Source organism: Engystomops pustulosus, chromosome 3 (assembly GCF_040894005.1).
Source record: "Engystomops pustulosus chromosome 3, aEngPut4.maternal, whole genome shotgun sequence".
NCBI classification, from domain to species: domain Eukaryota; kingdom Metazoa; phylum Chordata; class Amphibia; order Anura; family Leptodactylidae; genus Engystomops; species Engystomops pustulosus.
Window position 1 is genome coordinate 98729180 of NC_092413.1, and position 16925 is coordinate 98746104.

At 38.4% G+C, this 16925-nt stretch overlaps 1 protein-coding gene across 1 annotated transcript in view; it reads right to left on the reverse strand.

Moving 5' to 3' along the window:
• Window positions 1-3643: 3643 nt before the first annotated feature.
• Window positions 3644-16925, reverse strand: part of C3H6orf58 (chromosome 3 C6orf58 homolog) — a 44985-nt gene continuing 31703 nt past the window's right edge. The window contains exon 6 of the mRNA XM_072141590.1: window positions 3644-4779. Within this exon, the coding sequence (XP_071997691.1) occupies window positions 4622-4779 (158 nt within the window). The 3' untranslated portion in view covers window positions 3644-4621. The remainder of the gene's footprint in view (window positions 4780-16925) is intronic.

The window sequence follows — 16925 nt, forward strand, 5'->3', positions numbered from 1 at the left end:
TTAAGTATCAAGACACTCCTGACCAATAGACAACACCAGAAGTGTCTTACCAGGGCCATGAAGAAAGAGAGACGGCCTATTGCTTAGTGGTGCAAGGTGTTGTTTTCTGATTAAAGTCTGGAGGAAGAGAAAAGAGGCACAAAATCCACGCTGCTTAAGGTCTAGTGTGAAGTTTCCATAATCAGTGATGGTTTGTGGAACAGAAAACAAAAAGCAGCATGCATAAAGTCTGCTATCAAAGACAAGTGAAGTCAAAGTAACCCCTTTGCAGTGCCATTAGCTGATCTCCTCCAGGCCACGCTGCATTCATGCAGTCATTCATGCCAAAGGAGCCACAACCAAGTGCATTTACTGTATATACTTTTTATTTGGGCAACATTACTGTGTTCAAAAAATGTATACAGTTGGTCTGATTTAATATTGTAATTTTCTGAGATAATAGCCTAGATCAGTGATGGCAAACATTTTAGACACCAAGTACCCAAACTACAACAATTAAAACAGCAACTTATTACTTCCTGCTCTGTCACAGGTTTAAATTGCGAAGGAATCTGAGGACACCAACACAGTAGAAAAAATAAGTTTTGGATTATCATTGTAGCCTTCTTCACTGGTTCTGGGCTGCCTCGGACTGCAAGAGGCCTTGAGTCCTGTCTGGGGAACTTTGTGCTCGGGTGATTGTGCGGGTGCCTATAGAGACCAGTGCCATAGGTTCGCCACCATTTGCCTAGATGTATTATTGCATTTGTGCCACATTTTTTGTCTAAGTTTGCATTTAAAAAGGGTCTTTGGAGCTGGCACATATATTAATTGTGTTTAATTATGGGTTGAATTTTTTCCAACACTTGAGAAAACTGTCCACCTAAAGGGGCATGCTAGTGTTTATTCGTGGTTTACGACATATTTATGTCTAGAATCCAACAGAATTGTGTCAAAACTGTGTGAAAGTGCTCCAAGAAAAAAGGGGGCAACCTTCAGGATGTGCACATCCTGAAAACAGACCAGATTAATTAGGAGCCTGCAACACTATTAACCCCTTAAGGACGCAGGTTCTTTTCATTCTTTTTTTTGCTCTCCGCCTTCAAAAATCCGAAAACTTTATTTTCCCGTGTACAGAGCTGTGTGAGGGCTTATTTTCTGCATAACAAATTTTACTTCTCGGTGACATTATTTATTATTCCATGCTGTGTACTAGGAAGCTGAAAATATTCCAGATGTATTGAAATTAGCGAAAAAACAGATTTGCGTCACATTCTTGTGGACTGAGTTTTTACGACTTTCACTGTGTGCTCCAAATAACACCTCTGCTTTAATCTTTGGATTGGTACGATCATGATGATGCCAAATTTACATAGGTTTTGTAGTGTTTTAATACATTTTCATAAATTAAATAAATGTGTACGAAAAAAAAAATAGTTTTTTTGAGGTGTCATTTTTTGCAAACTTTTGCATTGCTACCATTTAAGGACTGTGTGACCTTTTGATCATTTTTTATTACATTTTTTACATTATGTTAAATGGTATAAAAGTTGCATTTCGGACATTTGGGCGTTCTTTTCCATTATGGGGTTCACTACCGGCAATAACTGTTTCAATGTGCTGATAGATCAAGCATTTTGAGATACCTGTAGGCTGACTGTCTCAGAGCTCAAGTTTCCTTTTTGCACGGCTGTTTATAAAATTACAACTGAGATCTGATTGGTTTCCATGGACAACTGGAACAGTTTTACCTCAGACATTTATGAAAATCTAACCCTATCTTTGTATACCTATTCATCTTCCCATGTAAAAAAGCATTTGTGACCATAATAAAACATAACTTTTATTCAATCTGAAAAAAACCTAGCCAAGTCCTCATGACTCAATGTCAAGTGGAATGAATGAAGCTGCACAACAACAAAAAGAAAACCAATTTCACCAGAAATAACCAAGGTAGGTATGTACCCACCTCCTAGTCAGTGCGATGTGGCATGTAGGAATGCCAATAAATTGTGTACGCAGAGCATCAAGTATCAATATACTGTGTAGGTACACTCTTGTAATAAACCACAATGCATAGAGGTAAAAAAATGGAGCAATCTCACCCAGTCCACGACACAAATCTGGCGCAAACTACGTGATGTGCGACAAATGTGACGTTAAATGTGTGTTAGAGATGAGGGGGTGGCGGTTTAGCAAGTTCGCTAGTTGAGTGGTGCATGCGCAGCTGCAGTGGTGCATGCGCGTACGCCAACATTCTGACCTGCACGCCTTAGACGTACTGGGCTGTCTGAGGATTGCCACTGCCATTCCTCAATGAAGTCGAGCGGGAGGGAGAGGCTCACCTTTTGACTTTGGCCATCTTGTATCCCCTGATGAACACTGAATACGAGGGGAGAAACACGTTGGACTAACGACTGATCGGCTTTATGTTTATTATTTGATATCTGTTATAGTGATCAGGGAAAGTGTGGGACTGCCCTTGTTAAGGTGGGAGCTACTCTACTGGGGCACAGGCATCACAGCAATAGGGATGAAGTAGGCATCGGACAACTTATTTCCGGACCATCCCTCTATGCAGTTATTGCGCATTGTAGGTGATCCTGAAAAGGTGGATTTTCAGATTAGGTTTGGAAAGTAGGCGGCAGTCTGACACATTGTGGTAGAGAGTTCCAGAGTATGGGAGAAGTACAGGAGAAGTCCTGGAAATGGTTGTGCAGATGGTAATAGAGTAAGCTGAAGGTCCTGTGAGACTACTTAGGGACCCTCACAAAGCAAACTATAATAACAGAGAACCCCCGACAGAAAATATAATAACAACAACTCAGGACTGATAATAATATTGGAGACCCAGACCAGACAATAATACTAGAGACAACCCCATTGCAGGCAATAATAACAGAGGCTTCACCAGAGCAGATAATAATGGAAACCCCCCAGCAGCAAATACCCCACAGAGCACATAATAATTATGGAGTCCCTCAAAACAGGTAATAATGATGGAGACACAAGGAGAGATAATAATAGAGATCCCCAGAGCTGAAAATATGAATGGAGATACCATGAGAAGATAAATATAGACCCCCCAAATTAGGCTTTCTAGGCTTTCCAGGCAGCCAGTTGTGCACCCATGCTGTACATACCTTCTTGTTTGTGCTGCACACAAATTCCTCTGTTAACGGACCTTTTCCTTTTTTCACAGACTACTATTTTGTTTTACAGACTACTGATATTTTTTAGTACTACTAAGCACAAGAAAGACCAGGAATTTCAAAAGAAAAACATCAACCTGAATCTTTTATTCTATACCATTCTGCTTGGAGATTAGATTGGATTTTTATATGGTAAATTTGCCCTTTAGTGAATCACTTGCATAACAACCATCAAAAGGCATCTTGATTTTAAGAACTGATAATCTTGCCATACTTACATTTAATAGATTTGGTAGATGAAAAATCACCAAACCTGTATCAACTTTTCAAAATTCTGAGAACAATTGAGTTTCTTTTTCTTAACTAAGTAATGATACGGCTGAGGCCACATTAGCTTTTGCCATGCAGTCAATTCTGTACAGAAGGACTAATTACCATTTGATGCCACCCTATCCTTCGAACTGGCCAGTATATATGTTGTTAATGATGCAAACATTGCTTATGGAAACCCATTTCTTTGGTGAAATAATTTATTCAAAAGCTAACAGCTGCAATAATTACTTTAAGATAATACATGATTTCTGATAAAAAATATAATTACTCTGATCTATGAACCAAGTAATTAAAAGAAAGAAAATAGTTCTTTAGACCTCATTACTTTAGTCCTTTGAAAATTGTTCAATAATGACATATTAGAAGTGTAGTTATCGAGTGACATAATGTAAATGAAGAACAGACATAGAGACAGTTAAGGCCATAAAAATATTTAAACAAACTTAAGTCTTAAAACTCCCACCTAATTCCTTTATTGTTATTTTTTTCCTTGTTTAGAAAAATGCTTTTTCAGATCTAAAAATATAATTATAGACCTGCAAAATTGATTCCTGTAAGTGCATTCACCAAGCATGAAATTGACCTGTTATGGTGGAAAAATAAGCAGTGTTATATAGATTTTAATTATACTCAGTGCAATGTTCTTGTAGCGTTAGTCAATGCTCTCAAGTCTAGTACTTCATTCATATGCAATGGAAGGAACAGAAAACTATTATTGTTTTCAGACTTTTACAATCCCTTGATATTGGCTGCTGTATGGTCATTGCAGTTCATTGAGATGTGCTTAATGGCATTGCTATTTGTTAGAAACAAAAATCTATTTATTCAGAGTAAAATTATATCCAGTCATTAAGGCAAAGCTCTTTTCCTATTACAGTTTGATCCTTTACTTTATGTAAAGTGGAATGAGTGCAGCTTCTGTCCAGTTATCACTTGGCCTTCTATCAATCGTATAATGACTTAAAAGACTAATTAATAGAGTTCTCATTTGTATTCTCAGCTAGATATGGCTTTAAGAGGCTGGAATGAGCCGAGCAAGAGTAACTAATTAGGAAATTAGTTGTGGCAACATTGTCTTATTAAGAGTGTCCCTTAGAATCTTTAGCAATACAATTCTCTGAAATATAATTACATTCATTTTGTGTGTTTTTCTACACCTAACATGCAGAATTTTTAGCTAATTCAATAATAATCTGAAGCATTGTTTCTGGTACCAATTGAGGGTCAGTGACCATATTTTGAAGAAGATTTCGGCCTGCGACTCTTCCTTCTTCGGAGCACATGGCTTTTTTCCAGAGTCTCAATAGAAAACCACCTTTGGAAACAAGAAAGTTAATCAAGGTCAATAATATTTATTAATAATAACTGTTACTATACATATAATGCTAATGTTATTACAACTAATAATAAATAGAATGCTTTATCTATTATTATAATATAACACGTTTAGACCCCTTGGAATCTTTGCCTCTTGTTAACGTTAACTTTTAGTTACAAAGGACTTCTCATATGCTGATGTCATCCTGTGACCTGCTACAAATCTTCTTTTAACCAGAAATTAAGTTATCATTTTGTTAATTGGTATACATGCATTTACTAATATGGTATTTATAGATAAATTCTTAATTTTTTATTATGTTTCATTGACATGGTTGTATGAGGACTTTTTTGTGAGAAGACATAGCTGTAAGAGGTGGGATGTAAGCTGTGAGATGAGCTGTATTTTCTGATAATATTATTTTGGGTTACATACACATTATTGTGCAGCAATTTGTCTGTTTTATTATATTATTATTTTTGATATCCTAAAATGTGTGATATAACTAAACTGTGAACTATTTTACTGGTCAGCCCAATTAGATACAATTTTACTCCTTTTGCACAAAAGCCCTTCATACAATTGGAAGCACAGAAAGCCACCTACGATTCAGGATTAGGAAAAAAGAATGGATAATATGGTATTAAGTGAATAGTATGATGAGGTAGATGTAGAAGGAGTTGACAGGACTGAGGTACGAGAGGCGTGGTTTGGCAGACCAAGGAAGTAAAGTAATATATGTATAAGAATATTCAATAGCTATTATCGGTGTGTCTTGCCACCAGTCGCTTGGGGTGGCGGGAGGTAAATAAATTATACACTACATTGATTGTCTTTGTTAAAATGATTTGAAGCAATATGATGAAGTAATTATGATGCTGTGGATATAAAATTATATTTGATTATTTTCTACATACCAGAATTTTACACAATGGACAAATTTACCACAAAATACATTCATATATGAATATATTTTGCGCTAAATTTGGCCATGGTGTAAAATTCTGGTATGTACAGTATGATCCTGGCGGGGAACAAAGAATAGTTCAAGCAACATTATCAAGAAAAAGTAAAAACCTTCCAAAAATATTTTATAACAGAGATAGGAGTTAAAATAAGATGGGTACGATATATGTACATGTGTAAAAGCACTATATATGAAGATAAAAAATAGATAATAAGCAACAAAAAGATCACAAGAAACAAAAACAGATCAGGAACCATAGGATGTAATTGGTTTAACATTTTATAAACTGGAGAGATTTAAAAAGGGCCTGTTAATTGTATGCAGGTTCTGATATAATAATTATATAAGGAAACTGTTCTTTATCATTTAATATAATGCATGTTTCAAATATGGACTATGTGATCATTTGAATTTGACACAGATATGCGGTGTTGTTCTGGGGTACCTAAGTGGACTTAAAGAGGATTAAAGTAAGCAATTGCCCAGCCATACCTCACCGAGGAGCCGGTGACTGCCACATGAAGCCTGGCAGTCACTGCCGGCATATGGTGTGAGAGGGGCGGTCCGGGCGAGAAGCTAAGGAGAGGGGAGTGCCCTGGGCTGCCCTCTCATGAATACGCTGTGCTTGGTCCAGCATTTGGAGGGCTATGTAGTGCAGTGTTTGCTAGCTTTATTGGTATGTTCCGATAAAGAATTACAAAAATTGCTAAGCACTCACCGAGGCTATATTGAAAATGTGGAAATTTTATTTTTAACATATAGAAAGCACCATATGGAAATGCCTAGATAAAATACATGAAATACATAAACAGTAAAATTACACAAAACATACAATAAAATAAACTTGCAAATTTCACAGAAGGGCCCTAGTGACTTAATACCTTGGTCATATTGTATCCTGGAGATAATGAAAATGCCAGGAGTCAAGTATATTCTTATATATATATATTTATTGGTTACTCCAATAGAAACTCCGAGGGAAAAATAATGGTTCTCTCCAGATAATAATGAAAGGGACACTTAAGATATTGTTACAATGATATTGTTCATGAGAGGATAGCAGAAAATATAAAGAGACCCAGAATTATTGTAAGACCAATATCACTTTTATCACTTATAGTAGAACGTTACTACCAATCGTAATCGAGACCTGAAGGCAGAGTTGTCATGAGAAATATTCTTATACCGTGATGATGCGGCATTCCGATGTGTGCTGATTCAATATGGGAAATATTGCTGAGCTCAGCATCCAGATATGTTCTCTGCACCCCGAGAAGTTCTCTGCGCATGTGCGCTTCCCCTCGATGGATTGCGATGATAACTGAGTGCTCCTCTCTGTAGTATTGGATTTCCCAAGTGTTCTGCAGCAGACCGATCTTTGGTTAGCTGGATCCCCAGGTACTTACACTAAGTGTAAGTGTATTTACACTTTGTGTAAGTACCTGGGGAACTTTTGTGAGCTGTAGTTACACTTACACTTAGTGTAAGTACCTGGGGATCGCCGAAGTACAAATCCAGCTTACCAAAGTTCGGTCTGCTGTGGGACACTTGGGACATTCACTATTACAGAGAGGAGCACTCTGATATTAGTGTAAGTATCACACTGTGCCCCCACATAATACCCCAAATAAATTGCATACTGTGCTCCCCAAACAATTTATAATATATAGTATAGTTTACTGCAATGAATTATTTTACTTATATAAAACCCCTTCTAGTTGTTTGTATACAGTGCCTACTAATCAATTATGTTTAATATTTTAAATGTATATTCATTGTTCTATTATCTGTAGCGTCCCTCTAATAAATTAATTCACATACAGGGCCCTCTAATTGATTACTTTTAAAAAGTTGGGCCCTAAATATAAATTAAAGAAGTTGGCCACTGGACCAACGTAAGTATAAGACCCTAATAAGGGCTCCCATACAGGCTCGGACTGGCCCGCCGGGAAAATCCCTGGTGGGCCCTGACACCGGTTCATTCTGCTCCCGTCCTGCCCCTGCTATGGACTGGTTCGTTCTGTGCAGCTTCACAATCGCACAGACAGGCACTTGTACACTGCATCTGCCGGAGTGTCCCCACTGCTCCTCCCCCTCCCCTCCCAGGCTCCTGCAGACCAGGAAGTGATAGAGATGCCAGGAAGGAGCTTGTGGAGGAGGAGGTGAGCAGTGAATATGTAATGACTGTGCCTGCAGCCGCTGCTTTGATGCTCTCCCCTTCAGTAACTGTCCTGTAAGTGTAGTATATTCATGTAAAGGCTATGCTGCACGTATTCATGTTCATATAGCCTGTACTGTAAACATTTGTATGAAGGTGTACTTATGCATTTAAATAGACTATGATATATTTATACATAAGCTATATGTAGATATAGGGGCACTTACTTACCCCTCCATGCGCGTTTCCCGAGATGCATTCCCCAACGAGAATGCACAGCTGTCCTGATTCCCTAAGATCATGCGTCCGATATCCTGCATGTGTCGCTTGCACGCTCAGGTCACCAGAGTTCAACTTCTTCTTCCTGGTGCATGTAAGTGCTTGGCTTGCGACACAATTTAAATGTTAAATCCTGCGCTTAGTCTGAATCCGTAGGATCGTCCGATGGCCGCCCCCCGATTTCTGTGGCATAAAAGCCGGCGCTGATCCCGTGTGCCAAAAAACCCTGCTAGATGTGGCGCAAAACGGAAATCGTCAGAATATCCACAATAGTGCAGTCTGCGGACCCTTAGTAAATAAGCCCCATAGTGTCGGTGGCGTAACTATTAGGTCTCAGTGTAGAAGGGGCCCACAGGGTCCATGACGGGAAGATAACACACATACAATTGGTTATTAGAGTTCATGGGCAGAGGCACGTCTGTGCGCTCTGCCCATGCACACTGTTTGATATTATACTGTATGCACCAGGATAGCGCACAGACATGTCTATACCCACGCTACTGCATGGGACGCCACGTGGACAATTCCTAAGTGATTGGAGGCTGCCACTAGACATGTTATTAGTGAGTGGAAGACGCTGCTAGGATATGTTATTAGTGAGGGGAGGCTGCGGAGGCTGATGCCGGACATGTTATTTTGTGTGAAAAAAAAACAGATTTAACGCTTTAATGACCAGACCCTTTTTGTTTTCATTTTTCACTCAAGTTTTTTTTTATTTTCCCATGTACAGAACTGTGTGGGGGCTTTTTTTTCTGCATAACAAGTTGCACTTCATAGTGACAGTATTTAATATTCCTGCCGTATTCCAAATGTAGTGAAAATGGTGAAAAAATGCACTGGCCCAATTTTCTTTTTGGCTTGGATTTTACCACTTTTACCACTTTCACTGTGCGCCCCAAATGACGTGTCTACTTCATTCTTTTGGTCGGTGCGATCACAGGGATACCAAATATATATAGGTTTTTATAATGTTTTCATACATTTACAAAAATTAAAACCTCCTGTACAAAAAAAAAATCTTCATTTTGCCGTCTTCTGGCGCCAATAGTTGTTATTATAGCTATATGTTATATTTGGAGGTTGCACTTGAATTGTTTGTGTAAGCACAGCCTTATATTGTACATGCAATATTGACTTGTAGCAGTAGGTGGGCCCCCAGAATCAACTTCACTGGTGGGCCCTATGTCCCCCAGTCCGACCCTGCTCACATAATATAATTATACTCACCCTTGTAAGTAGCCAACCACTTTAGTTTATATATAGGGCCCCACTAATTATGAATTTATAAATTATTATCATATAAATAGGACCCTGAAGTAATGACTTAATATGCAGGTACCAACTAATTATCTTATTCCTAAATGTACACTATCGCTCAAAAGTTTGGGGTCACTTTGAAATCTCCTTATTTTTGAAAGAAAAGCACATGTTCTTTCAATGATGCTACCAATAAATGAATCATAAATACACTCTACATTGTCAATGTGGTAAATGACTATTCTAGCTGCAAACATCTGGTTTGCAATGTAATGTCTCCATATATCTATATTTCTGTATATGGGCCCATTTCCAACAACCACCACTCCAGTGGTTTAATGGTGCATTGTGTTTGCTAACTGTATAAGAAGGCTTATGGATGTTTAGAAAATCCTTGAAAACCCTTGTTCAAGTATGAAACCTGTTTGGCTGATTAGAGAAGCCATAAAACTGAACTTCCTTTAAACTGGTTGAGAATCTTGAACATCACATATGTCTGTTCTATGAAACTCTCTAAATGGACAGAAAAAAAAAGAATTTTCATGTGAAACTTGACTGTCTATTCTTGTTCTTAGAAATGAAAGCCATCCCATGCAACAAATTGCCAAGAAACTGAAGATTTCCTACAATGCTGTGTACTACTTCCTTCGGAGGTGATTTAGCACAGTAGGTGATTTAGAGTTAGATCTCAATGCCGTTGTGGGGACACGAGAAATGGGACATGAGGCCTGAGAAATAGATAGAGCATGCTCTATCTTGTTCTGTGTTTACAGCCGTGCGCCATGATTCACTATGGCTATGGCCAGGAGCATACGGCAGTGTGAAAGAGGTCTAAGAATGCCAAAAGGACGTGGCATTTATAAACAATATTAATCTTTAGGGCTTAATTAATTAATTCATAATCTTAATGGCATACACACAAGAGGTTATAAAAATATATTCCTTAATCTTTTGGCATATTTCCTAAAAGAGAACCTTGGACTCCCCTATGGGGCCTTGCTTAATAACATTGACTGTAGAAAACCAATCTAGTAACAACCTTTATTACAGCCCTGCTGTGACTTATTGAACTAATTGCATTTGTCTTTTTGTGTAACGAAAGCTATGGGAAGTTCTTCATCTGTTATAGGATTCTGCTGTATTAGTACCATATTTCACATCTGGCTGCACCATTATCTCGCACAAGTTCACTTCTTTGAAAGTCTAAATTAATATACAGAGCTCGTTCTAAACATATTCCTTCATATGCACCTTGATGAACACTAAGGGAAATGAGACCTGCATGGAAATGTTCTGAGAATAATTCTAGTATAGAGTTTCTAGTTTACACAAGTATATTTGACTAAATCAATTCTGAAAATTATATTTGAAGTGAAGGCATTCAATTATTCATCTTGTAATATTAAGTTAGCAAACTCTACATTTAATTATCCATCAAAGTACATAAAGTTTGGCAAGCATTATTGCCAAATAAAATGTAAATAGTACATCTTGCCTCAGATTACACGTGACAGCTAAATTCAAACAATGTTACAATGTATACCAAATGTTATTTCTAAAGTCAAAAAGCTATCATTGTGCAAATACAGAGGAAATATCATTGCCCTGCTGAACCAAATGTAGAGCTCGGTCACACACCACAAAATGTGAAAAACACAAGAGAGAGCTCCAAACAGAAAAAAGCATAGTCTGTTGTTCTTATGTTATTTGAAATGTACAATAAACTACTTTTCTACGGCACCAGATCAGAAGAAGAAAGTAGGACATCGGGTCACAGCCCAGCCCTAGCACTAACATCTGGGATTTAAAAAACGTATATCCTGGGTATTTAAACCCTTAGACACCATGGTCAAACATGGACCTATGTGTCAAAGTTGGGGACCCGGCAGTGTCTAACCGGTATCCACAGAAGGCTGTTAGGAGAGATATAAGGCACTGCACTACATAAGCAGTTCAGGCATTATATAAGAGATTAAACTATCTCATTTAAATCTCGCCTTTTGGGACAAAGTGATATAAAAAAAAGTAATAGAAAAAAGTATTAAAAAAAACACCAAACACACAAAAATCACCTTCCCCTTTAAAATAAGTAAATAAATAAATAAAAAGATACACATTTTGCACATGCACACCCGTACCAATCCAGGCTACAAAACTGTACTAGTATTGATCACACACAACAAAAAATGGGGAAAAAAATAAAGTAAAAACAATGCCAAAATTTACATTTTTTAATATCCATCACACAAAGAATTCTATTCATTGCAATACAAAAATGTTATGAACCCCAACTGTGTACAAATAAAATATACAGGTCTCAGCCACATTTACCATAAAGTTCAAAACTTATGTTACTTGAAAAGTGGTTAAGCAAAAAGCCCTCCCCCATAAGTATTTAATTATAAAAGGTAAGGTAATTTAAAAAAAAAACTACATTTGGTGTCCACTGTATGTGTATTGAACCAGAGTAAAAAGTTATTGTGTCATTTAGGTTCTACAATTTTTGAGTCGGATTTGTGTCTTTTTTAAATATACTGCACAGAAAGGGTTAATTAACGTTCACTAATAAGGCATATGAAACCCAATCTTGTGATTGTGGATGCTATTAAAAACAAGACCCCATGGAACTATATTGACAGAAAAATATAAAAGTAGATTAAATTATAGCTTGACAAAATTGTTGAAAAAATGGCCTGGGCATTAACGTGGAAAACAGGTGTGATAAGGGGTTAAAGTCTGTTAATATTATCTAAATTGCTGCAGATACTTCACATGTAAGGCTTTGTTCAGATTCACCATTGCAGATCCCAACTAAATCCCAACAAACCCCACTGTAGTCTAAGCAGTCTTTCAGATACTCCTTGGTGTAGAGTAATGGAGTAGAGTAATGGAAAGCCCCAGTAGAGAACTTAACCTTAGGGCAATTGTACACGGCTGATGATATACTGTATAGATATACACTCACCGGCCACTTTATTAGGTACACCTGTCCAACTGCTCGTTAACACTTGATTTCTAATCAGCCAATCACATGGCGGCAACTCAGTGCATTTAGGCATGTAGACATGGTCAAGACAATCTCCTGCAGTTCAAACCGAGCATCAGTATGGGGAAGAAAGGTGATTTGAGTGCCTTTGAACGTGGCATGGTTGTTGGTGCCAGAAGGGCTGGTCTGAGTATTTCAGAAACTGCTGATCTACTGGGATTTTCACGCACAACCATCTCTAGGGTTTACAGAGAATGGTTTACAGGCTGGTGGTGGTGGTGTCATGGTGTGGGGAATCCTTTCTTGGCACTCTTTGGGCCCCTTGCTACCAATTGAGCATAGTTGCAACGCCACAGCCTACCTGACCATGTCCATTCCTTTATGACCACAATGTACCCAACATCTGATGGCTACTTCCAGCAGGATAATACGTCATGTCATAAAGCTGGAATCATCTCAGACTGGTTTCTTGAACATGACAATGAGTTCACTGTACTCAAATGGCCTCCACAGTCACCAGATCTCAATCCAATAGAGCATCTTTGGGATGTGGTGGAACGGGAGATCCGCATCATGGATGTGCAGCCGACAAATCAGCGGCAACTGTGTGATGCCATCATGTCAATATGGACCAAAATATCTGAGGAATGCTTCCAGCACCTTGTTGAATCTATGCCACGAAGAATTGAGGCAGTTCTGGAGGCAAAAGGGGGTCCAACCCGTTACTAGCATGGTGTACCTAATAAAGTGGCCGGTGAGTGTATAAATGGATCCTTATTTTAAAAAGCTGTATTGGATTTCTATAACTCTTCTGAAGAAATAGAAGAACATGTTATATTGAATGTTATTTCTAAAGTCTACAAGTCTATTAGATACAACGGAAATGTGATCATTGCCTCAATAAGCCCACCACAGAGCTCATTCTTTTACCACAGGATGTGAAAAAAAGAATGAGACGGCTCCATGCAGAAAAGGTTAGGGTTGCTGTACAAGCATCTATAACAGCTGAACATGCAATGGCAGCTTTCCCAGCATAAGCAAAGTTTTACACAGTTTTTGAGCCTTCCATTTCCCATATAAGATAAAAGGGATGGAATTCTATTACAGAAGAAAATGACCAAACTTGAGCCAATAAGCTTCCTTTAGTCAGGAAGAAGAGTAAGCTGGCCCATAAACTTAAGTACACTGAAGTTGATAACCTTGTAGAAAGTTAGACATTTGGTTGGCACATTGACATGACATTTTGATATTTTCATAATTGTAAGTGACTGGAACAATGGCCCTACAAACAATAATGGAGAGATGTATTAATGTGTTGGTCTTTAAAGAAGTGCAGGGTAGAACTAGACAGTTGGATGAGATAAGAATTGTTATGATCCAGCTTTTAGATGAATAAAATCAGCCTTTATTTCTTATTCAGTGTGGCATTCAAAAGCAGAATAACAGGATATCTCTGTACAAGTCAAAGCGTTTCAAGCATTAGCATGCTCTTATTCGTCATGAATAAGAGCATGCTAATACTTGAAATGTGTTGACTTGTACAGAGATATCCTGTTATTCTGCTTTGGAATAAAGGCTGAATTAGTTTGTCTGGATCGCAACAATTCTTTTCTCATTGGACTACACCTTACAGCAAGGGGATACGTGCTAGATGTTTGCAGCCTAAGGAGTACAAGGGAAAGCTGGAAGTTTTGGATGATAGAGCTAGACAGTTCTTTGCTGCGCCAGATTCAGAGGCGTAACTAGGAGACCTTGGGCCCCATAGCGGATTTCTGCATGGGGCCCCCCTTCCCCTTCAAAAATATATACATATTTGTACAGACATGATTATAAAATCACATGCATTTACGCACTCATATATACACACATTTATATATTATACACACACTGGGGCACATTTACTAAGAACAGTGCAGTGTGTACTGTGTGCAGTTACCTGTTTAGGGGGTGTCAGATTCAGGATTTCTGGCGTACGTTCTTCATGAATCTAGCGCCCACTGCACTGTCCTGACAGAAAGCACCACTTTTTTGGTGCACCTTTAACATGCAACACAATTCTTTTGAACTCTGTATGACTGAGCGCCCCTTCCGTGAAGAAATTTGTGTCGCATGAAGACTAGTGCAGCCGCGCCACAAAAAGGGTCGCATGCAACTCAAATGTGGTGCAGACACTTCTTAAATACCTGTGCAAACTCTGAGAAAAGTGGCGCACAACCCTTAGTAAATGTGCCCCAGTGTGTGTATAATATATAAATGTGTGTATATATGAATGCGTAAATGCTTGTGATTTTATAATGTATGTATATGTTTTTGAAGGGGAGGCCATGCAGAAATCCACATACACATGCATACCGGCATATATACACACATACACATGCATACCGGCATATATACACACATACACATGCATACCGGCATATATACACACATACACATGCATACCGGCATATATACACACATACACATGCATACCGGCATATATACACACATATACATGCATACCGGCATATATACACACATGCATACCGGCATATATACACACATGCATACCGGCATATATACACACATACACATGCATACCGACATACATACACACATACACATGCATACCGGCATATATACACACATATACATGCCTACCGGCATATATACACACATATACATGCATACCGGCATATATACACACATATACATGCATACTGGCATATACACACACATATACATGCATACCGGCACATATACACACATACACATGCATACCGGCATATATACACACATACACATGCATACCGCCATATATACACACATACACATGCATACCGGCATATATACACACATACACATGCATACCGGTATATATAAACACACAAACACATGCATACCGGCATATATACACACATACACATGCATACCGGCATATTTACACACATGCATACCGGCATATTTACACACATGCATACTGGCATATATACACACATACACATGCATACCGGCATATATACACCCATACACATGCATACCGGCATATATACACACATGCATACTGGCATATATACACACATACACATGCATACCGGCATATATAAACACACAAACACATGTATACCGGCATATATACACACATACACATGCATACCGGCATATATACCCACATACACATGCATACCGGCATATATACCCACATACGCATGCATACCGGCATATATACACACATACATACCGGCATATATACCCACATACACATGCATACCGGCATATATTCCCACATACACATACATACCGGCATATATACCCACATACACATACATACAGGCATATATACCCACATACACATACATACAGGCATATATACCCACATACACATGTATACCAGCATATATACACACATACACATGCATACTGGTATATATAAACACACAAACACATGCATACTGGTATATATAAACACACAAACACATGCATACCGGCATATATACACACATACACATGCATACCGGCATATATACACACATGCATACTGGCATATATACACACATACACATGCATACCGGCATATATAAACACACAAACACATGCATACCGGCATATTTACACACATACACATGCATACCGGCATATATACCCACATACACATGCATACCGGCATATATACACACATATACATGCATACCGGCATATATACACACATACACATGCATACTGGCATATATACACACATACACATGCATACCGGCATATATACACACATATACATGCATACCGGCATATATACACACATGCATACCGGCATATATACACACATGCATACCGGCATATATACACACATGCATACCGGCATATATACACACATACACATGCATACCGACATATATACACACATACACATGCATACCGGCATATATACACACATATACATGCCTACCGGCATATATACACACATATACATGCATACCGGCATATATACACACATATACATGCATACCGGCATATACACACACATATACATGCATACCGGCATATTTACACACATACACATGCATACCGCCATATATACACACATACACATGCATACCGCCATATATACACACATACACATGCATACCGCCATATATACACACATACACATGCATACCGGTATATATAAACACACAAACACATGCATACCGGCATATATACACACATACACATGCATACCGGCATATATACACACATGCATACTGGCATATATACACACATACACATGCATACCGGCATATATAAACACACAAACACATGCATACCGGCATATATACACACATACACATGCATACCGGCATATATACACACATACATACCGGCATATATACCCACATACACATGCATACCGGCATATATACCCACATACACATGCATACCGGCATATATACACACATACATACCGGCATATATACCCACATACACATGCATACCGGCATATATACCCACATACACATACATACCGGCATATATACCCACAT